Consider the following 24,048-nt stretch of genomic DNA (forward strand, 5'->3'; position numbering starts at 1 on the left):
TTCCTTAAAAAAATGTCAAGGAGGTATTACTAACCCTAACCTTATATATCCAGGCTTTCAAAAGGATACATTTTCTGAATAGTCACTGACCCATTACAGCTTTAGAAATTCTGATTTAATAAAAACTGTTATCCTTTTTTGTCCTAATTATATACTGTTTCCTCCAAAATGGCAGTTATTAATCTAAGTGTGGCGACCAGTATATCTTTCACACACCAAGTTATTGCTGTCTGGCACATACAATACACTACAGTAAGTGGCAGTCAACATCTAAGCTACAAACACAAGCTATTTATGAATTTATAGCGATTATTATAACCGTTGTTATGTGTGGGACCTGAAATGCCAATGAGTTGGAAAGAGACAAATCAGATTAATGCTGGTACTATATCAGAAAAACATCACTTTGGCTTGCTGCCTTTAACATGTTCAGCTCTAGGCAAAGAGCTTCGCATTCAATTATTTAATCTTCATGCAACAGAATTAGACATCTGTACATAATAACAGATTTTGTTACAGCAGGGCACAACACTTTTCTCTTTGTATTTTCAATTACACTGGTATGTGGGATGGGAAAACTGCCTTATTTTCAATCAGTAATGTTCTGTAGGAGTAGGACCATGGTAACTATTTGGGGTGGGTAATATACCATTTTTGGGTGGAGCAAAATTAAGAGAAAAATAAGGGCTAGGTCCAGGGTGGTCTTAGCACACCTGGACCTGAGCAGGGCAACACTGCAGGCCAGAGTACCAGAGAGAATGGCCCTGAGCACTGCTCCCCCAAACAAAAACCAATAAACTTACTAGAGAAAGTGAAATGGCACTTCTGAACTTAACTTGGTAAACTGAGTAGCAGGAAGACAAACACACACACAATATTTAAAAGGATCCAAATTACTCAGCGAATCTTTTATAATCAACTTAAGCAATTTGATTAAGTTTGATTAAGCAATTTGAAAAATTTCCTCCCTCCCCCACATCTGTTTTCTGTGACAAATTACATGCCTGCAATAACATGTATTCCTCCTCCTCAGAAATAAAGTCAATGTGGTAATCCTTCAAATTAGGTAGCTAATAAGTTGATGCCAGAAATAAAAAGCACAAATACTATTACCGTATACTATTTCCAGTTATCTTTTAGTCTTTGCTTTGGGGTCACACCTCGTGGTGCTTGGGGACCATATGTGATACCAGAGATCAAACCCAGGTTGGCTATATGTAAAGCAAACAGGCTGCTCACTGTCTATTGCTCTGGCACCTATTTCCAGTTATCTTAAGTTTCAATGCCTATAATTTGACACAATAATGGTCATGTAACATAACAGAAACCATTCATAGAATTTTGGAGTTAAGAATATGAAGGGAAAAAAAGCATAAACTATCAGATTCAAAATTTTAAAAATCAGGTTATAAATAGCACTTATGAGCTTAATGTTTCTAAAGGGCAAATCATGTCAATTCTTAATGATTTTGGAGACCTGAGTTAGCACTAATTTCTTATACATAAATAACAAAATCATTGTTTTGTTGTTTTTTTGAGGTGGGAGGTTCTGGGTCACACCTGGCTGTATTTGGGGGATATAGAATCCAGTTCAGCCCATGAAAGCCAAGTGCCTTACTCGCTGTACTCTCTCCAGCCCTTTTTGTTTTACCGGGGGGAGAAGAGGGAGACATGACACACGGACCATACCCAGAAGTACAAGGGGCTACTCAAAGTACATAGCTCTTTGTGGTGCTTGGGGAAGCATATGGCACTGGAGACTGAACCCCAGGCACTAACAATCCCTTTGAGCTATAACCCCCTAGGTCTCAAAATGGTTTTCTTAACGCTCCCCCCAAAAAAAATTTAAAAGGGACTAGAGACTATACAGAGACAAGTAAAAGTTTCATTAATCCTTTTAAAATTATTTTCACTTTACCTACAAGCCAAATATACATACGTTTTCGATCATCACCACTTGCAACTTCAGCAAGGTACCGGAAATAATCCCCCTTCATTTTCAGGTAGAACACCTTACTCTCTGGATTAGTTGCATTGGCTATTAAATACTTATCCAACAATTCCTGAAAGAAATATGATAAAACATTAAGACATTAATGAAAAGGCATTTCATTACACACACAAACTAACAATGATAAGTATTTGAATCATTAATTATCACAGTAACTCTATACCAGGCTCTGGACTTAAAGCATGGGCTGAGAATAGGAGCCAGGTGGTTGCCAATAGCTGAATGCTTGGCTTTGGAGCAACTCGTAGTTTTTGATAGTAAAGTTAGATTAGACCAAACACTAATTATAAAGAACCTGTCTGTTCACTCATCCAGCAACACTCGCTCGGTCCCAGGCACTATATTTGAGTCAAGCGTTATAAAGAAGAAATACGTTAAGTCCTTGCCCTCAAAGAACTCACATTCTTATAATAGAAAAAAGGGATGGTATGCCATGAACTAGACACTGGTTAAGAGGTGTGTGAGCAAAGTCTGTGGAAACACAGAGATAATATCTGACTCTGCTGGAGATGACCGCTGGTTAAACTGGCATCCCTGGTATGGACATATACTTATGAGAAAGGATACTTTTAAGATGCAGCAGTTAGAAAACAGGGGTTGTGCAATCACTTCAGGGAAAAGCAGAACTAAGTTTCCTCTGCCCATCCAGCACACACCCAAACAAGGTTAAGTACAGGGCCTAGAGTTAAGTGTGCACTTAGTGAATTAGTACTTCTCAAACAGAGGGGCATTTGTACAAGGTGTCCTTGGGAGACTAAGAGTCACAAAAGACAAGGCTATCTTCTTGGAGTATCATTTTTTCCTCCATACTAGATAATCAAAGTCTTTTTGCACTAATATACATTACAGAATCAAATGAACATCCCATTGAAAGAAACTAACACGCACAGTTCATTAATTTGCTTGGGGATAAAAGCTACCACACAGATGTCAAGGCAAGGGGTAATATCATAGGGCAGTCCTTAGTAAATGTCACTGGTGATTTTTGGTCTAGGCAAAATGAGACTAGTAAAAACAACTTTAAAAGCAGACAAAATGGGAAGTCTGGAGAATAACTCATTAAGACAGTTTTAAATTCAGATAACGTATTCCTGAGGTAAAAGGCAGCTGTTCACAGGTAAGGGTTAAAAATATATGGAATATAAAGGTTGTAAGACCCTTAATTTTATTATTTATTGTTTTACATTTTGGTTTCGGGGCACACCCTATGGCTGCTTTGAGAGCAGTGCTACAGGATCATGCAGGGCCCAGGACTGAATCCGTGAGGACTGCATGCTCTCCAGTTCATATTTCCTAGTCGTAGGTAATTTGGGTCATAACTGGCCGATGCTCAGGGGTTATTCCTGACTCTGCAGTCAGGAGTCACTCCTGGCGGTGGTTCAGGGGACCACATGGGATGCCAGAAATCAAACCTGGGTCGGCATGCACGCAAGGCAAACTCCCAACCCGCTAAACTAAACACCCATACATGTTTTAAAGACAAATTTAATTAAAAACTGTTTAGGTTAAAGTACTTTATAAAACATTGTAAGAGGGGGCAAGAGAGGGTAGGATGCTTGCCGTGCACACAGCCTACCTGGGTTTGTTCTCCAGCAACCCCTCCCTGTGATCTATGAGCCCTGCCAACTATGACCCTTGAACACAGAGCCAAGAATATGCCCTGGTCCAGTTAACGATAGCCCCAAACAAAGTATATAAATATTTTAAAAGTGTTTGGGGACAGCGCAATAGCTCAAGTAGTAGAGTATATGCCTAGCCTGTGTATGGCCCTGAGTTAGAGCCCTGGCACCAAGTGTAATCCTCATGGCTAGGCTGAGCATCTCCATGAGTGGCCCCTGACATCACCGGGGATAGTCCCTAAAATGATTTGAAATTCAGGTAAATTAGTATTATGAAATTATCTGATGATGTCCCTAGAAGTTTACCTATTACAGTACAGCTGGTATCAAATAGGAAACGTTGCTGGTCCAAGAACGAAGCAATGTCATTGGAAGTCACACCCAACCACTAAGGTAACTGAACAACAAACACAGCTTCCGTACCACCTTATTCAAGTACAAGAACCACAAAATTTCTTTTGCTAAATATCACCAATACCATTAACAGTCAATTACTTATGAAAATAAACCTGAGAAATTTTTCCAGTATCTTAGAAAATCACACTAAATTTTCCCCTCCAATATAGATACAGACAGATGGGTTACTTTCAATTTTATAACTACTTTAATGATAGGCCTGAATTACGATCGTTGAAAAGGTCACTTATGTCTTTTCTTTTTGTTTTGGGGCCACACCTGGCAGTACTAAGGAATCACTCCTGGTGATACTTGGGTCCATTATGAAATGCCAGGGATCAAACTTGGTGAGCCACATGCAAGGCAAGAGCCTTACCCGCTATGCTATCTCTCCAGCCCCAAGGTCACTTACTGAACAAGAAAGAGTGGATTCTGGAAAGTAGTATCAAATAACATACAGTATAAACTCTGGGAATTACCACCTCTTCTTGTCCCCACATGATGAACTCTATTGTAAAATATAGTGCCTCTCACTGTTCTTGTTTTTCCAAGTCAGTCGGTCAGTAAGAATGAGATCCTACAGATGATCTCTACAGGTGCCAGCATTGGCAAAGAAAGACCTTACTTACAGACAGACAGACAGACAGATACACACACAAAAAAAACAGACTTGTTATCTTCTAAAACCTAATACTTTATGATTAAGAGCGGTAGAAGCACAGTAATAAAGAAATAGCCTGACTGGAATTAGGACTTGGAGTGAGGAGACTACCAATCCCTCATCAATCACAGAGCCAAATGTGGGGGTACTCATGAGGACTCTTACCAGCACACTTCCAAGGCTTTCCAAAGACTTAGAGAGCAACTAAACAGCTATTGGATTAGTACCTACACAGCCATGCATGGCTAATTACCAACTGCTTCTTTCTTATTTACTTTGATTACTAATTTGCATATAGCCATTACGTACGATTTACAGTGTTGGCTTTAATTAGTGACTTGTGCATTACTTCCATCCTGGAGTTTCAGCCAGGTGTCATGATTCTTTGTCAGATGACACTAGCTCTCTGTGAAGGAAACAACAGATATAGAATAATTCTGTCTTTCCATAAGTTATCAGTGGGAGAGATGTATATTTCACTCCAATTTTAAAAAAAATCAAATAGAGTGGAATCAGTCATGTGTTACCAAACTGATCATGGCTATATCAAGTACTATCAATATTAGCTATCAATTACAAATACCAGGTAGAATATAGGGTATACAAATAACTTAATGCATATAACCTAAGTATTCAACTTTTTGTTTTAAAAACTCATATTCTATATTAAAAAATTCCATACAAAGAAAAATAAATGTTCAGTACCCCACTGAATATCTCCTTAAATATGGCTATTGAAAAAACATCAACGATAAGAGCAATGAAGTCTTAGCATTTTTTTTTTTTTTTTGCTTTTTGGGTCACACCCGGTGATGCAGAGGGATTACTCCTGGCTCATGCACTCAGGAATTACTCCTGGCGGTGCTCGGGGGACCATATGGGATGCTGGGAATCGAACTCAGGTCGGCCTCGTACAAGGTCAATGCCCTACCCGCTGTGCTATCGCTCCAGTCCCTGAAGTCTTAGCATTTATATAGTAAAATTCCCACATTATTTTTTCCTGTACATTATTTGGTCAAACAGCAGAATCCTTTCACAACCCTTCAACCTGCAAACTCTTTATGATTCTAGGAGACTTAGAGAACTAAGACTGGGGATCCCACCAGTGATGACAATGATTTGACTGAAGGGTAAAACGCACTATTTACACTTCTGATAATGAAATCTGTAAAGAAATCAATGTATTCACCATCCCTAATTATGAAAGAATAAAAATGGAAGGCATAATGGAAGTCAATCCATTATGATCACAGTCAGAGGAAAGAATATATCATACATGTCACTTTAGCAAATGTCTTAAAGAACCTTGAAACAAACATGCTCAAATAAACAGGATGTGTATAATGAAGATTACACTTTAAAAGCTATGAAGAAATACATTAAGGAAATGATCAAGAAATAATACTGATACCACCACCACCACCACCACCATCATCATCATCATCATCATCCCGTTGATCGTCGCTTTTCTCAAGCAGTCTCAGTAACATGCCCTGACTCTGAAAGAGCCTCCAATGCGGCACCGTTGGGAAGGACGAGTGAAATATTGATATACTCCTACTAATTATACCTTCTTGGGTCTTAAGAGAAGACTAGGGATAAAACAAAGTACAAATTGGTATTTTACATCTAGCACATTTTTAGGGGTCAGAGAAAACGCTCAAATGGGGCTGAGCAAATGCTTTTGCACACCTTACTTGAAATTTATTGTAAATGAAATTGACCATTTGCTTGTCCTTTTTGGTGAAGTGTTTAAAGTCTCTGTAATTTTACAAATGATTTTTTTTCTAGACTTCTGTGGAATCTTTAGACATTAGTGATTAACATTTTCCAGTTTTATATGAATTTATTATATCTAAAAATTATCTGGTTAGTAGTCAGAGACAGTCAGTGGGTAAAGTGCTTCCCTTGATTGCAGCTGACCTGGGTTCAATCCCTGACACCCTATGTACTTTCCCCAGCACCAGGAGAGATCCCCGAGTACAGAGCCAGGAGTCAGCCCTGAGCACCACCCAAGTGTGGCCCTTCCCCAAATCATCTGGTTGTACAACTGTATTTATTACTATTCACCTATTCTATTTAAACATATATAAAATTATCAACATTTCTGACCAATACAAGATGTAGAAAATCTGACTGTTCAATTTTGGTTTTGAAGTACACCTAGAGGTCCTAGGTTCAGGGCCTACTCCTGGCTCTGCTCCTTGTGGTGCTGGGAATTGAATCAAGGTCAGTAGCAGGCAAAGCCTTAATCAATTCCTATACTATCTCTCTGGCACAACAATTCAATTTTAACACAAATGAAAATGACACTTAATTGAAATACAAGTCTGAATGTGTATGTAGTGTATTGTATACCCAACCATATGAAATGGTAGTATTTAAAAAATGTTACCTAAATAGCAGTATATTTGATTAAAATATACACACATACATTCACTCTTGGTAAGGAGCACATGAGAAAATTTTGAGTCATCATCTTAAAATAGATGGGCAGAAACACGATTTTCTAGTTTTGGCAAAACAGTGAGACTGAGCAGACTTTTCCATCTAAAAATAATCAATACACTAAACAAAAATAGATTAAAGGAAAAAACAGCGGTCCAAAAGACAGGAGATATCCAAGTGCTAGATGGAATAAAAAGGGAAAGTCTACAACACGGTGACAGCAGAGTGTCCTACTTATCCTGGAAGCAGCAAGGAAACTATTTCTTGGACTTTTGAGGGCACGCAGTGTATGCTGTCTCCCATTAAGAAATTAAACCCAAATCCACATTCTATGCAGGTACTATTCATATTTTTATTTCATATATGTTATATAAAAATGTGGACAGAAATGGGTGAAAATAGTATGCTGACAGAAACAAAGCCACTGTGTACAGACTTTCAAAGGGCTAAGGGGATAGCTCCAGTGATTGGAATGTAGTCTTTATATGGAACAGGCTCAGGTTCTACCCCTGGCAAAGGGACTACATGCCAGGACCAATACCAAACATCCAAAATAGAATATTATTTTTTGAAAGATGATCACACACTTTACAGGAAAAGCTATAATCCTATTATTAATAAGCAAATAATTCAAGACCACCCACCTGTAGGCTAAACAAACAACAGACTGGTTAATAACTGAAAAATAAAAAACAAATGTGGGCAGGAGAGAGAGTATAGGATCAAGGGGCATGCCTGCTTTTCCACATAGTTGATCCTGATTAGATGCCCAGCACTACATATGGTCCCTTGAGCACCCACCATCAGGAATAATCCCTGAGCACAGTCAGCAGTAAGCCCTGAACACTATTAAGTATAGCCCCAAAATCAAGAGAAAAAAATGTAATAGAACATATGTTGAAAAGTGATTAAAGAAAAGTTAAAGATGCCTATTTTAAGAGCTAGAGAGTAAAGCAACTAAGGAAGGGGCTTTCTTTATATGTGCCAACCCTACTTCGATCACCAACACATAGTCCCTAAACTCCACTCGGAATGACTCAAGCAAAAAGCTGGGAGCAGCTCCAGAGCACCAAGTATGATCTAAGACCTCCTACTCATAAATTGGGAAAAAAAAAAAAGTACTACAGAGCTAAATTACAGGAGTTAAGATACTTTTCTTGCATCCTACCAACCCCAGTTTGATTCCTAGCATCATAAATGCTAGGTCCCCTCTCCCTCAAAAAAGTACATATTTTACCATCTTTAAATAGATGCTAGTCAGGATTGGCTTCAAAAAAATCAGAGGGTGGTGGGGATTGGGAAGAGAGGCATACCGGGTGAGGAAATAGAAACAACTCATTTGAACTCAGGTACTCATGGAAGCAGGATGGCACTCTACCAATGAGCAATATCCCCGGCCCTAGCATTTTCCTTGACTAAAATAATCCAACTGATAAGTGGAGAAACAGAAGCCACGATAGAGTATGATCAATTAAGAAAAATAATCTCAAAGGCCAGAGAAATAATACAGTGGGTAAGGCACTTGCTCTCATGCTTACATGCAGTAAAATCCAGTTTGAATCTCCAGCACCACACGACCCGGAGTACCACCAGAAGTGAACCAAAAACAAAAACAAAACAAGAAAAAAAAACTCAGAATATAGACCAAAGAACCAACAAGATGAAAAAACTGGACTTAACGAAAGATGCAAATAGACTTATCTAAGATAATAATGCACTAAAATTCTGTGAAAACAGAATGAAGAATTTATTATCCAAAGACTATGGCCAAGACTCTCCCAGCAGTAGCTGATCTTCAAACTGGAAAAATAAAAAAAAAAACCAAAACACTAGATCCCAAGCTAGATTAAAAATAAAAATTAATTCATACCTAGACCATCAGGGCATCAGGGTAAAACTGCAGAATGCCAAAGACAAGAAAATTTCTTAAAAGCAACTAAGAAATGACACTGTTACCTATAAAGGAAGAAGTAACAATATGACCGACTGTTGATTTTTCACTAGAAAATAATCAAGTATCTACAAAGTGCTAGGAAAAACAACTGACAGATGGAATTCAGTAACCAATTAAAAGCATCATGTAAAGAAAAAAAGGTGCAAAAATAAAGACATTTCCAGACAAATACAGAAATTCCACCCAGACCTCTGCTTTAAAAGACTTTTATAAAGTAGGAAGAAGTAACAGAATAAAAGAGATGTCACCAATGAGATTACAGTAACCAAAATATGGAGTAGCTAAAAAATTCCCACCTATCATCTTTTTTTTTTTTTTTGCTTTTTGGGTCACACCTGGCGATGCACAGGGGTTACTCCTGGCTCTGCACTCAAGAATCACCCCTGGCCATGCTCAGGGGACCATATGGGATGCTGGGATTTGAACCCGGGTCGGCCGCGTGCAAGGCAAACGCCTTACCCGCTGTGCTATCGCTCCAGCCCCTCCCACCTATAATCTTAAAACATAATTATTACAAGATGTTGAACAAAGCAGGTGTGCTAACTCAAATCTGCAGAGGAAATATTTCAAATGATTTAGTACAAAAAGTTTTTGTGGTAAGGCAGATAGCTCAAAGGGCTGGAGGCATGCTCAGCATATAGGAGAAACCTCCACCTCCCACACCCTAAAATTTAAGCACTCTTCTTTCTTTGTCAATCCAACAAGTATCTGCCAGTAAGACTACACTCCTGGGGCTGGAGAGATAGTACAGTGGGTTAAGGCGCTTGCCATGCACACAGCAGACCTGGGTTGGCTTGGATCCCTTGCATCTCATATGGTCTTCCTTGAGCACTGCTGGGTGGGGCCCAAACCCTGTTATCCAATTACACTATCTGAAATTCAACTTTTAAGAATAATTCCAGAAGTTTTCATTCACATAATCAAGAATCTCAAACAATTTAGTTAGCCATTCTGCATTCTAAAGGAATGCAGATTTGGGATCACTTGAGATAACATTCACAAGGGCTAACCTTAAGTAATAGGTCATTAAATCTGCCCCTTACCAAGATGGGCAAATTAACTTTTAAAACTGTAGCTATTTATTCATCTGAAAAACAGTCAACAGTCTCCACTTCAGAGAACTATTGTGAAGATCTTGGGAAGTAAGACAAGTTGCTAAGAAGGTTGCAGTGCTGCATAAACCTCAATCACTGTGCACCATGAGTAACACAAATCTTTCTCTTAAGCAGACTGAGCACTGACATGTGGATGGGCCTTTGGGACGTTTTAGAATATTCAACTTTGGTTGTAAACACAATCTGCTATTTTCCTACCCCTACTCAATCTTCTGACTTAGGAGAAAAGTGTTCAGCAGTCCTAAACTCAGTCTGATGCCATCTTAATCCTTTGCACGCCCCCACCCCCCACCTTTCTGGTCTCCTATTTCCAATCACCCAAGCCCCTGAATATAATTTCCTCCCTTTATCCCTGTTGCTGCTGCTGTAGCAGTGACTGGGAATCACACGTTTGGTTGTAAGCTCTTGCACACTCTGCCTCAGTACTTGCCAGGAGTTACCAATCATTAGTTGAGGTGCTCACAGACATCCTTGTAATCGTGCTTTGCCAGGTACTATTGCTGCCAGGGACTGAACTCATGACCTCACAGTTGTAAAGCAGCTTATTTAATCACTTACTTATTCCACAGCCCCTGAATGTAATTTCTCCATATCAAGAATATTTTGGATACCTTAGACAAATAACCCAAGAATAAGTTGTGAACATTCAACTTCCCCTTCTTACCTACAAACCACCAAAGGAAAAGACTTTATCTTTGTGTATGAGGCTGGGGTGGGGAGAGAGTGAATCCCACTGTGCACTTCTGGGTACTTGGGGATCACATGCCATCAAACCACCAAATTCCAGAAGCATCATAACCAGACTGTTATTGCAATAGCAGCAGCAAAAAGAAAGGGGAGGACATGGGAGTATTATTCCCCTGCAAATCAAGTGGCAAATAATTTTATGAGCCAAAGAAATTAAGAAGCAAAAGTACAGTGGGTAAACAGACAGAAAGGAGGGGAAGCATGATGAAAAGAATACAGGTTTCCAATAAAAGAGAAAAAAGCTTTTTTTGTTGTTTTTCATTAAGATATTTTTGGGTGAAGGGCACATCTGGCAATGCTTAGGGGACCATATGAGATGCTGGGGATTGAACCTGGGTCAGCTCCATGCAAGGCAAGCACTTTACACACTGTACTATCTCTCCAGTCCCAGAAAAAACTGTTTTTCTATCTCCCTCTCTTAAATACTAGTAAATTCATTGTCCTTGACAAGATCACTACCCACTACCATGACCCCATGACTGAAGCGACATATGATTATCAAGACAGTGGTACTTTAGGTGTAAGAAAGAATCTTTTGTGAGCATTGTGCACCCTTAAAACAGTGAGCACTTAAAAAAAATGTTCAATGGGGGGCCGGAGCGATAGCACAGCGGGTAGGGCGTTTGCCTTGCACGCGGCCGACCCGGGTTCGATCCCCGGCATCCCATATGGTCCCCCAAGCACTGCCAGGAGTAATTCCTGAGTGCAAAGCCAGGAGTAACCCCTGAGCATCGCTGGGTGTGACCCAAAAAGCAAAAAAAAAAAAAAAGTTCAATGGAATGTAATCGAGATAAGCGCGAATGAAGTGAAACTTATCACGTACAAGGGTGGGGACTAGGGAGGTGGGAGGGGGCGGCAGATATACTGGGGGGGTTGGTGATGGAAGATGGGCACTGGTAAAGGGAAGGGTGTTTGAATATTGTATAACTGACATAATCCTGAGAACTTTGTAACCCTCCACTTGGTGATTCAAAAAATAAATAAATAAATAAATAAATAAAATAAAAAAATGTTCAAGCAGTAAAATGCTCTTATATAGGAATGTCCACCCATGGGGGAATGGGGGAGGATTTGGAGGTTGGTGGGAGGTAAACTGGGGGCCTCTGTGCTGGGAAATGTACAATGGTGGAGGGATGGGTGTTAGAATACTGAAATCCAATCATAAACAGCTTTGTGATGCTCTATCTCACAATGAGTCAATTAAAACAATTTTTTGGAGGGGGGGAGTTCATGCCCGATTCAATCAGCTTAATGGCTGAACAAATAGCAGTACTCTTATACTTAAAGAAAGTTTTTAAATGTCCACCCATCTTCTAATTTAGCTAAGCCAGAGCTATTTAACACATAAAATCTTAAATTTTGAGCCTCTGACAAAAGTGAATGTGTAAACTGCACATTCACTGTTGTGCCTATAGTACACAAGAAAACCAGTCTTCTTCCCTTACTTAACCCCAAATAGCTGAAACAATTCTTGTTATTATCAGAAACAAATATAATGCTCAGTCCTTCATCTCTGACTACAGCCTTTTTATCTCTCTGACATTTTAGAAGCTAGGTATGGAAAGGTCATAACACACGACCGTTACACCTTATGCCCAAAGAGCCCAAAACACCTACTACTGACCCTATTATTATCTTCTCTAAAAATGTCAATCTGCACCAAACAATTACACATACAATTTATGAATATTTACATCAACATTACAAGAGAGTGCCTGGGGCTGTGGCTCAGTCCACAATATAAATGAATGATCTGGCACCTTCCCAAAGGCCAAATGTGCCACCAGCATCACTGCAGTTTGTGACCAAAGGAGTGAGCTCTAAGGGCTGGAGCGATAGCACAGCAGGTAGGGCATTTGCCTTGCACGCGGCCGACCCCGGGTTCAATTCCCAGGATCCCATATGGTCCCCTGAGCACCGTCAGGAGAAACTCCTGAGTGCAGAGCCAGGAGTAACCCCGGTACATTGCCAGTGTGACCCAAAAAAGCAAAACAAAACAAAAAACAAAAACAAAAAAACAACCCAAAGGAGTGAGCTCTAGAGCACTGAAATCAAGCGTGGGATCTCCAATTACTGGAACAAGAGGGAAGGAAGGAAGAAAAAAAATTCTGGCAACACTAGGACATTCACTCAGAAAACTGCTCAATCACAAAAAAACAGAAACAAGAAACCATTTAATTGTGGGAAAGTGTGCACAAAACTGCACACCATGGAAGGCAGTACCCAAAATCTGGGCTCAAGGACCTCCAAAGTTTGGGAGAGGGGCTGGAGTGATAGCACAAAGGGTAGGGCATTTGCCTTGCATGCAGCCAACTAGGGTTCGATCCCCAGCATCCCATATGGTCCCCTGAGCACTGCCAGGAGTCATTCCTGCGTGCATGAGCCAGGAGTAACCCTTGTGCATTGCCAGGTGTGACCCAAAAGAAAAAAAAAAAAAGTTTGGGAGTGGGTGACCACAAAGTCCAATCATTTTGTTTCATTTTTGGCTATACTCAGCTATGCCTAGGACTTAGCTCCTGGTGGAGCTTGGGAGACCAGACTAGGTGCCAGAGAGTAAACCCAGATCAGTTTTGTGCCAGGCAAGCACCTTACCTGCTGTACTATATCTCTTTATATATCAAAGTCCAACCATTTTTTGTAACAGATGCTATTTGCTTTTTCACCATCATTTTAGAAGCTATAAGTTGCAATAGATGGAACATAAAGCAACGTCAGTATTCTCATTCAACATTTTTTAAAATGAAAAACAAAAATTATTCTACTTATATCTGAATAAAACGCAAAAACAGAAAGTAGAGAGGGCTGTGTAGATAATACAGGGTCATGTAGGGCACTTGCCATGCACATAGGCGACCTGGGCTCAAATCCCCAAATCCCAGGCATTCCAGATGGTGCCCCAAGCTCAGCAGCAGTGATTTGAGTGCAGAACCAGGAGCATCAGTGGATGTGGCTCCAAAACACAAACTAACAAACAAAAAAGGAAGTGGTATGGCTGCTATGATGGAAGAGGAGGCTTCAAAGTCTAATGAATGCATCCAGTTTCAACTGGGGAAGATGACAAAGTTCTGGAGGTAAGTGGGAGGTGATGGTTGTCAAACAATGTGAGTGCACTAAATGCACAAAATATATCCTAAGTGGTACATTTTACTGCAATTTTTAAAAAGTGTATTATGGTCTGTAGAGGTAGTACAAGAGTTGTGGCACTTGCCTTACATGTAGCTGATCCTGGTTCAATCCCTGGCAACAAATATGATCCCAAGGACTGTCAGGAATTACCCTGAACACCACCAGATGTTGTCCACCTCACCCCCAACAAAATTTTCCATTTTACTTGTAATAATTTAAGTAATCATATGATAAAATCTATATAAACAAATATAATACATAATAAATATGATAAATATTTTGGGTTCCACAATATTTCTAAGTGTGCCAAGTGGTCATGATATCAAGAACCTTAAAGTATTATCATGTGTTACCTTTCAATGTACCAAGTAACTGCACCATTTAAGTAGCATTTATCACCAAAAAACTGCCATGTCAAGTCTTCTATCTCCTAAGTGGATGTTAATACCTTTCTACTCATTTTAAAGGTGCACAGCAGTGAAAAAGAGTTCATGTCTTTTTTCCTTTTTTCCTTGTATTAAACACATTTAATCACAGCAATTAAGAATCATACATCTAATACATGGCAACCAACAACTACAATGAACGTCAGTATACACACCAAACAGATACTACCATTAACCTTTATAATCACACTTGTTTTATTACACTGTTTTAATCCTAGATTGCCAACATCGGTCCATGCACATCCTTATTTTGCTCTGAAGTAAAATATACAGATACTAGATGTATATTGGAGAGGGATCCGCACCTGGTTCTGTGCTCAGGAATGATCTGTGATGGTGCTCAGGACCATACATAATTGCTCTGTCCTACCCCACTTTTCTTTTACTACATCTGCTGATTTTTGACAAATGCACATATAAGTTTTTCCTCAACAAAAATCATACGATTGGGTTGGAGCAATTTTGCCTTGCACGGGGCCAACCCAGGTTAGATTCCAGCACAAGATTCCAAATACTGCCAGGAGTGATAGTACTTGGAGAACCACAGGCTGTCTTTCTTTCTTTCTTTCTTTCTTTCTTTCTTTCTTTCTTTTCCTTCCTTCCTTCCTTCCTTCCTTCCTTCCTTCCTCTCTCTTTCTCTCTCTCTCTCTTTCTTTCTTCTTCCTTCCTTCCTTCCTTCCTTCCTTCCTTCCTTCCTTCCTTCCTTCCTTCCTTCCTTCCTTCCTTCCTTCCTTCCTCCCTCCCTCCCTCCCTCCCTCCCTTCTTCTCTCTCTCTCTCTCTCCCTCCCTCCCTCCCCCCCTACACCCCCCCCCCTCTGATACACTTCTACCAATGCTACTTAGAACTTAGAAAACCAGGCAGGGCGAGGGAATTCAATGGCGTATACACAAGCTTTGCATGCAAGAGGTAGGATTTGATCCTGAACTGAATACTCCTGAGAACCACCAGGTGCCCCCGAAACAAAAACAAAATAAAAGAGAACTCAGATCAGGGATGTATGTAGCTCAGGAATAGAGGACCTGGCCTTTCATGTGAGATCCTGAGTATAAGCCCTGGCACTAGACACAACAAAGGTTTTGAAAAATCAATGGAACAGATATATCCCATTGTTACTCTGAAAGAACTAGAGCTAAATACAGAAATAATTATTTCTAAATACAACAAAGGTCAACATGACCATGCAGACTTCTCAATATGATCAAGCAAATTTGTCAAGCATCCTGAATTAATCTCATTCTAGGGTATCATTTTATTTTATTTATTTTTTGGGGGGGTCACACCCAGCAGTGCACAGGGGTTACTCCTGGCTCTGCACTCAGGAATTGCTCCTGGTGGTGCTGGGGGACCATATGGGACGCTGGGAATCGAACCCGGGTTAGCTGCGTGCAAACCCTACCCATTGTGCTGTCGCTCCAGCCCCTAGGGTATCATTTTATATGTGAAATTGTATATGAGATTTTCAAAAGTCAGGTCATTATTATAGTTCTAATTATACCCAACACTGAATGAGGAGGTTAACTTGTGGTTCCTCTCTCTAGTCACCCTTTTTGTTTTTCTCAAAAACCTGTGCAGTAGAAGTAATGGTTATTTTCACCCACTGCCAGAGGCAGTATCAAGATAATCAATACTCTCAAAAGGTCAAATAGGGAAAAATATCTCTCCATTCGTTAATTTGTAAGTTTTACTTCTAATTATATAATACAGTAACAAGTATATGATAAAGGATGCTTTTCTCAATATTTTTTTAAATTTATTATCATTACTATTTTGCTTCAGGTAGGGCATTTTCCTTGCACGCAGCCAACCCGAATTGGATTCCTCCGTCCCTCTCGGAGAGCCTGGCAAGCTAGCAAGAGTATCCCACATGCATGGCAGAGCCTGCAAGCTACCTGTGGCATATTCAATATGCTAGAAACAGTAACAAGAAGTCTCACAAAGGAGATGTTACTGGTGCCCGCTCAAGCAAATTGATGAACAATGGGACGACAGTGACAGTAATTATTTTGCTTTAGTTTGGCGGCTATACCTGGCAGTGCACAGGGGTTAATCCTGACTGCACTCAGAAATCACTCCTGGTGGGATAGACCCCAAGTTGGTCGAAGGCAGGGCAAGAACTCTACCCACTGTATAATCTCAAATCCTCCTAGGATTGTTTATAATGGAGAAAAGCTGTTTACAACCTAAATGTTGTTAAACAGGGTCTCAGTATAATTATACAACATCAAATAAGCACACACACCAGAGTGAAAAGCCTGAAACCATGTATGTCAAAATACTACTGACAGGAACAAGAGGAGACTATTTACTGTCCATGAATTTTAACTATCTCTTCCCCAAGCCTTCTCTGTAATTTCAGCTGGATCTTTGTCCCGCAACCATTTTACCAAGCTTTTAATTTATTTTTTGCCAAGCTTTTAAACAGAGCAATGCACAAAACCAGAGATAGCTCAAAGGGTTGGGCACATGCTTTGCGCTCAGGAGGACAGGGCTCCATCCCTAGCATCACATGCCTCTCCCCAAGCATCACAGGGTTTGAACCATCAATCATCAACAAAACAAAAAAGATCAAAATGGGGTCTGGAAGGCAACCATGAGATGGAACTCTGCAAGTATAGGACCCACTCAGTGTACTGCAGAAAGGTGAATTAACAAACACACAGCAAACACAAAAATACTACTAACAAGGAAAAAGTAATTGAAGTTTAGACAAGATGCTGACAAGACGCCAACATGTTAGTAAGAACCCAAGTAACAGACACGATACAATTCAGTGTAAGAGGTTAATATTCCTCATTTGTCTTATTTATGATCTAAACTACAGGCTTTCTCAACTTCAGTATTACTAACATCTTGGTCCGGATAATTCTTGGTTGTCACATTTTTCCTGTACATTTAGGTTTCTTCTCACTAGATGTTAGAAGCACTATCCACACCTCTCCAGGTACTGACAACCAAAAGTTGTCCCTATAATGTGCCAGATGTCCCTGAGGTAAGTAAATTCACCCTGGTTCAGACCTTACTTAGACTGACTTAAGACATTATCTCTATGTACAATGTTCTATTTCTTTTGGTGCTTAAAAACACAATTTGGGGCTTCAAAGAGCTTATAATCTAAAAGTAAAAAAATCTCAAGGAGTTTCAAATTTTATTGTAATCTCCTACAAGGCCAAAGATTTATAAACTGGGAGGTCTTTCCCATCAAACACATTATCTTTTTAAAAATTGGTTGCTCGTCTACACCCAGCTGTGCTCAGGGCTTACTCCTGGCTGGGCTTGGGAGAACATAGGCAGTGCAAGGCATAGAACTGGGAAGCTGTGTGCAAAGCAAGCACTTTATCCACTGCATTATTTTTCCAACCTCCCTAAACATAGTATCTTATACTTACTAAGCTGTACAAATTACTCAAAACAATCATATTGAGGTCTTTAGTCAGTCATTATGTATTCTTGGCAGAATGAATCATTTTAATTTTATAAGGAGTCACAGCACCCAGGTTCAATTTTTTTTTTTTTTTGCTAGCTCTGTGATATTGATCTTCCTTATTACTTCGGGTTCTCTCAACTTTAAACCAGAAATACTACTGACCTAACTTATGGTAACAAAGTGGGTATATAAAGTTCTTAGCATGCAGTTAATGCCCAATAAATGTCAGTAGACAGTTTTATTTTGTTGAAACCTGGTAGTGATTGAGGGATACTCCCTGATGCTCAAGGGATTACAGTCCAGGTGCTGGGCCTTGAACCCAGCCGGTCTCCTTTATGTAAAACATGAACTCTAGCCTCTATCTGCTTGGTCTCTGTGAGCTATTATTTCAGTTACAAGTAGGCACCACCACCTCCAATTTGTATGCAAAGAAACAAATGTTGAGACAAGAAACTTGTCCATGCTCAGGAAATTCTAAGATTTTGGAGTGATGATACAAAAACTGTCTGAATCCAGAGCAGAAATTCTTTTCCATTGTGTCACAAAATTACATTAAGATCACCTATCAAGGTAATCTTAAGTAGTCTTACTTCAAAATAATCAGCACAAGACATTTCATTAAGAGATTAATTTAGAACACTTTAGAATATGGAACTAAATTCAAACATGTTACTGAATTAACTTTGCAGAGCTTTTACATTATGACAAAGCTTTTATAATTTCTATATCCTATAGTAATATAAGAATGATTGTTGCTATCAACAGACGTTGGACTTGAAATGAATAATTGTATAGTTCCCCAAATAAAAGTATTATAAAAAAAACCAGAAAATCTTAGTCTACATGCAGTGGTTTCACAATGAGAATGGACAAAGATAACTTGGTCAATTTCACTGCATAAACGTGATAGATTTTTAGGACAATAATAGGGAGGCAAAAAGTAGAGTGAGAAATGGTCTCACATCACACAATAAGGTTAAACAAACAAAATGCTGAGTTGATATAAAAACAGAACAATGATTATACAGTAAAATATAGTAATTTCTTTCTTTTTTTTTTTTTTTTTTGCTTTTTGGGTCACACCCGGCGATGCACAGGGGTTACTCCTGGCTCTGCACTCAGGAATTACCCCTGGCTGTGCTCAGGGGACCATATGGGATGCTGGGATTTGAACCCGGGTCGGCCGCGTGCAAGGCAAATGCCCTACCCGCTGTGCTATCTCTCCAGCCCCAATACAGTAATTTCTTGCTCTTTAAGTAACTGGATTTTAACTTCTTCAAATTTCACAGTTCAGGGGCTGGAGAGATAGCACAGCCAGAAGGGCGTTTGCCTTGCACGCGGCTGACCCGGGTTCAAATCCCAGCATCCCATATAGTCCCCTGAGCACGGCCAGGGGTAATTCCTGAGTGCAGAGCCAGGAGTAACCCCTGTGCATCGCCAGGTGTGACCCAAAAAGAAAAAAAAAAAAATTCACAGTTCAGTAACTTCTCAATACTAAGACTATCAAGGATTGTCTACCATGTTCATCGTGAATAAGTATACCAAATAATTTCACTCCCAGACTACTCAATGTGAGGGAAAGAGGCTAAGCCCCATTTTTGGTATCCTTTTACTCTTTACTAGTCTTCTATAAGTCAGTTTCAATTACTTTCTCCATATTAAATTCCCATTCCTTTTCAAAGGTTAAAAAAAAAGAGGGAGCAAAAACCCTCAGTTTAATACTCACTCTGAAACTCAGGTTTCATTTTTCTATCCTCATTGTGTTTACAGGCTCCAATAGTTATTAATTTAACAATTATCAGGCTCTTTAAAGAATTATTTCACTTCCTTATCTGTTAGATTACAGACTGGTAAACAGCATTCAACACGTGAATTCTAGATGCCACTAAAAAGCTCTGTAAATTCAAAAGCCACTAAAAAACTTCTGTATCTTAATACGGACTACAAAGGAGGAAAATTCCCTGACACTTTCTCATATAGTTCCAACTTTCCTTTCCAAGCATTCCTCCTGCAAGCAGCTTCATTCACACATAAACCTCCTGATATATTCCTTTGGATTGGAATATTGAGTCCCTGGGGTTCTTTCATTCTTCCTCACGCTAAAAGTCACCATGTTTATGAAGCCTTTCCCAAGGTTTGTGCTCCTTTAACATAAACATTTTGTTCATAATCACCTTGTAAAAACTGCATTTATGATGTCCTAGATGCATAATTTATTATAAATGGCTGGAGCGATAGCACAGCGGTTGGGCATTCGCCTTTCACGCAGCCGACCCGAGTTCGATTCCTCCGCCCCTTTCAGAGAGCCCGGCAAGCTACCGAGAGTATCGAGCCCGCGGGGCAGAGCCTGGCAAGCTACCCGTGCGTATTGGATATGCCAAAAACAGTAACAATAAGTCTCTCAATGAGAGACGTTACTGGTGCCCGCTCGAACAAATCGATGAGCAACGGGATGACAGTGACAGTGATATTGGAGGACCAAAATTTAAAAAAAGACCTGGTTCTCAGGCCTGAACTGCCCCATAATGCTAAGTGTAATACCTTACACAAACTAGACTTTCAAAAACAGCCACAAATGTAAATACTCACTTCCCTAGGTTTTAGGGGGCAACATCCAGCAACACTTGGGGGTTACTCCTGACTCTACACTCAGGAATTAATCTTGGTGGTGTTCTGGGGACCAAATTAGATGTCAGGGATCAAACTAGGGTAGGCTGTGTGCAAGACAAGCACCTTACCCACTATACTATTTTTCCAGCCCCACAGATTTTTCTAATAGGTTGCCCATCACATCATTCTCTTCAGTCATTTTACGGCCTAGTATAAAAATGGCCCAATCTGAAAACAATCTGTATAGATAACAGTTCTTATCCAGTCATTAAATCAACTAAGCAAAATTCTGCTAAACACACACACACAAACACATTCAATGTTGTAAGAGCCACAAAACAAAACTTTCCCATAACAGACAGTTAATCCGTTAGATAAGTCAAGAATCTGTGGCTATTCTGAATTACTGCACAGTAACCAACTGCAAATAGCTGAACAGAAGATGAAAATATACCAGGAAATCTCATTAACATATGGATTTCTTATGAATTTTTCCTCGATAATAGCACCAATGCTGTCAATAACCATTACCATATCATAGAAGACTACCCTTTCTTACTTTTACAAAGAACATTTACTTTAATAGAAGCAATTCAGTTCACAAAGCTTTTTTAAATGCATCCTCTATGCAACAGAGGAAATGAAAGTCAAGACAAATGAGATAACAAACTTCTGCCTTCATAAATCAATAATCTCTGAAGCCTTCCTTTAAACACACTGCTTCTTTAGCAGCAATGTCCAGAGCCATGATTTTGTTCAATCACCAGGTATTGTATTGAAAAAAGCAGTTGAAAATTAAAAAAATTCTGATAAGGGTAAGGTTGAGATTGGAAGAAGGAAAAGGAGCACTTCCCCTTTTATTCCTTAAAAAACCCTTTTATCATTCACATCTGTCTTTGAAAGCTCACTTAAAATGCAGTATGAGCATACATGTCAAACACCAGCAGGCCCCTTGTACAAGTGTCCTAGAAGAAAACTGGCAACCACATCACATTTTTATTTAATAGTAAAGCCACTCTCTCTGCAGTATTAAGACATTTTTAAAACACTCCAGGACCTAATGTTGGTATTTCAATTTCAAAAGCTCAACCCATTGATCAGAAGATTCATGCCATGACAAAGCTAAAACTGTTCTCTGAGTACGGGTGAATCATAGAAGTCACCTACCCCACCCATTAGCCACCCTTGCAAAGAGTGCACAGTCCAGAACCTGGAAAGCTGGAAACTTGCCTACTCCACGGCAGAAAGGGATCAGTGCTGATTCAGTGTAGCTATGTAATGGCCAGAAATGTTATTAAATACTGATATTCACCAGGACATCTTGTTCTTCAGATTTAGTGGTGTGTGTGCCCTTTTCACATTTACAGAATTCAATGCCTTCCAAACCCCCACCCACCCCCACACTCTGGGGTAATGATAAAAGGGGATTAAAAAAAAAAAAAAAAACCAACGTTCAGCTATCCATGCTCTGGATTTCCCGGGCGGTTCTACAGGGGCCGGGTGAGAAAGTACGCCTACTATGTACATAGCCTGTCCAAAGAGCCGCCTGCACCTTATTTTCAACTGAAGCCTGGAGCCTCTCTGACGGTTCTCAGATCACCTTTGGCGAGCGAGGAAAAGAAAAGGGGGAGGAAGAAAAAAATACCAAGCCAAAAAAAACCCCGACGTCCACGCGTGCTAACCTAAAGCTTGTTGGCCAGCTCCAAGTCACCCTCGATGGCTGCAAGCAACCAAGCAGCATGTGGGGGGGGGTGGTTAAAAAAAAAAAAGAGAGACAGACTTACTCATCCCTGCAAATGCAGCTTCCAGAGCCTGGGGAGCTGCAGGAAGGCACCGCGGCGGGAGAACCCTGGCTCACACCCCCTTACGCGCCCGCCTGGAGCTGGGGAGTGCGGTGGGCACAGGAGGGGATGGGAGGGGCGGGCCAGGACCGGCCGGGGGTGGGCTGGGGTGGGGACGGGGACACACACACAGAGTCAGTCACACAAAAGGGGCCGGGGCCTCACCAGGACCGTGGTGCAGATGGAGCGCAGCTCCGACTCCACTTTCTCCCGGTAGTCCTTGATGAGCTGCAGCTTCTTGTCCGAGCTGTCCGTCTTCTGCTCGATGCTCGAGATGACCCTCCAGGCGGAGCGGCGGCCGCCCACCACGTTCTTGTAGGCCACCGAGAGCAGGTTGCGCTCCTCGTTGGACAGCTCGGCGCCCTGCTCCGTCACGGCCTTCATGCAGGTGGCCATGTCGTCGTAGCGCTCGGCCTGCTCGGCCAGCTTGGCCTTCTGGATCAGCTCCGTCTTCTCCATGAGGGGGGACCGGGGCGGGGGGCGGGGAAGAGGGCGAGCAGCAGCGGCGGCGGCGGCTGTGGCGGCGGGCGACCCGGGGCGGGGTGGGGGGCGTGCTAGGGCGGCGTGCGCGGGGCCTGCGGGCGGGGAGGGGGGCGCGGACAAAAGCGGGGGGGGCGGGGGTGGGGAGGGGGCGCCGTCAGAGCGGGCCCCGAGCCGCCCGCCCACCGCCCCTTTTGTCCGTCCCCGCACGCGCGGGCCCGGTTCCGTGTCCCCCCAGCTCCTCCCGGGCCCACAGGAAGCCGCGGGACGAGCCGCCGCGCCCCGCCGGGCCGAGGAGGAAGAGGAGGAGGAGGAGGAAGAAGGGCCGTTCCCGCGCCCGCCCGGCCCAATATGGAAGCGGCCGTTGGCCGGCACCTTCCCGCCCGGAGCGTCTCCTCAGGGGAGCGGCGTCGAGGACGGTCGCTCTCCGGGAGGCGACGCGGGAGGTTGGGTGGGGGGGGTAGCTCCTGGCTCGGCGCTCTCACACCTTAACGCCCGAACCCGAAGCGGGTCGCAGTTAAGGGGGCGTGTGTATGTGTGTGTGTGGTGTGGTGGGGGGGTGGGGGGCGGGGGGGCGGGGAGGCGACCCTGAAACTCACCTTCACGTCTCCGCGGCCGCGGCGCGAGTCCCACCACTTTGATCCGCTCTGGGCTGGCGCCGAGGACCCTCCCGTCTCAGCCTACTCCCGAGCCGAGGGGGCGGGCCGCCGTGCGACCGCCCTCGCCCGCCGCCCAATGAGGCGGCGGAGTTGCGCCGCCAGTTCCGCCTCCCGCCTTGCCGGCCGCCAATGAGTGTGGAGCGCGCGGAAGGGGGCGAAAGGGGCGGGGCTGAGGGGGGGGAAGCGGAGGCTCGGAGGGTGGGTCGGCTTGGGCAAGTTCGGTTGGCCGTCAGGCTGCGGCTTCGGCCACGGGGTTTCCTCCAATTAGATCCAGGGTACAAGGACGTCACTGTTGCCATGGCGATGCTGTTACCAACTCCCCTCATCCTCCCCGCCACCCCCGGTACTTCGGGGTGCGGCACGGGAGCGAGGTGGCGAGCACGACCTCTCTCTCGCTTGCTGTGGCCGGCTCTCCTTGCTGCAGCTTCTCGTGGGCTAAGGCAGCTGAGGCTCGGCTTGGCCGCGGTGAGGCCGAGCCCCGAGGGTGGTGACACATTGGCCGTTAAATGA

The 24,048-nt window shown here is 42.1% G+C and overlaps 1 protein-coding gene across 1 annotated transcript in view; it reads right to left on the reverse strand.

Annotated features, from left to right (window-relative positions):
• YWHAQ (tyrosine 3-monooxygenase/tryptophan 5-monooxygenase activation protein theta) overlaps positions 1 to 23,622 on the reverse strand; it is a 29,801-nt gene extending 6,179 nt beyond the window's left edge. Inside the window, exons 1-3 of the mRNA XM_055122454.1 lie at positions 23,479 to 23,622; positions 22,565 to 22,974; positions 1,940 to 2,063 (exon numbers count right to left, since the gene is read on the reverse strand). Coding sequence (XP_054978429.1) covers positions 1,940 to 2,063; positions 22,565 to 22,858 — 418 coding nt within the window. The 5' untranslated portion in view covers positions 22,859 to 22,974; positions 23,479 to 23,622. The remainder of the gene's footprint in view (positions 1 to 1,939; positions 2,064 to 22,564; positions 22,975 to 23,478) is intronic.
• Positions 23,623 to 24,048: the final 426 nt, after the last annotated feature.

The sequence above is a fragment of the Sorex araneus genome, chromosome X (genome assembly GCF_027595985.1).
Source record: "Sorex araneus isolate mSorAra2 chromosome X, mSorAra2.pri, whole genome shotgun sequence".
In the NCBI taxonomy this organism is placed as follows: Eukaryota; Metazoa; Chordata; class Mammalia; order Eulipotyphla; family Soricidae; genus Sorex; species Sorex araneus.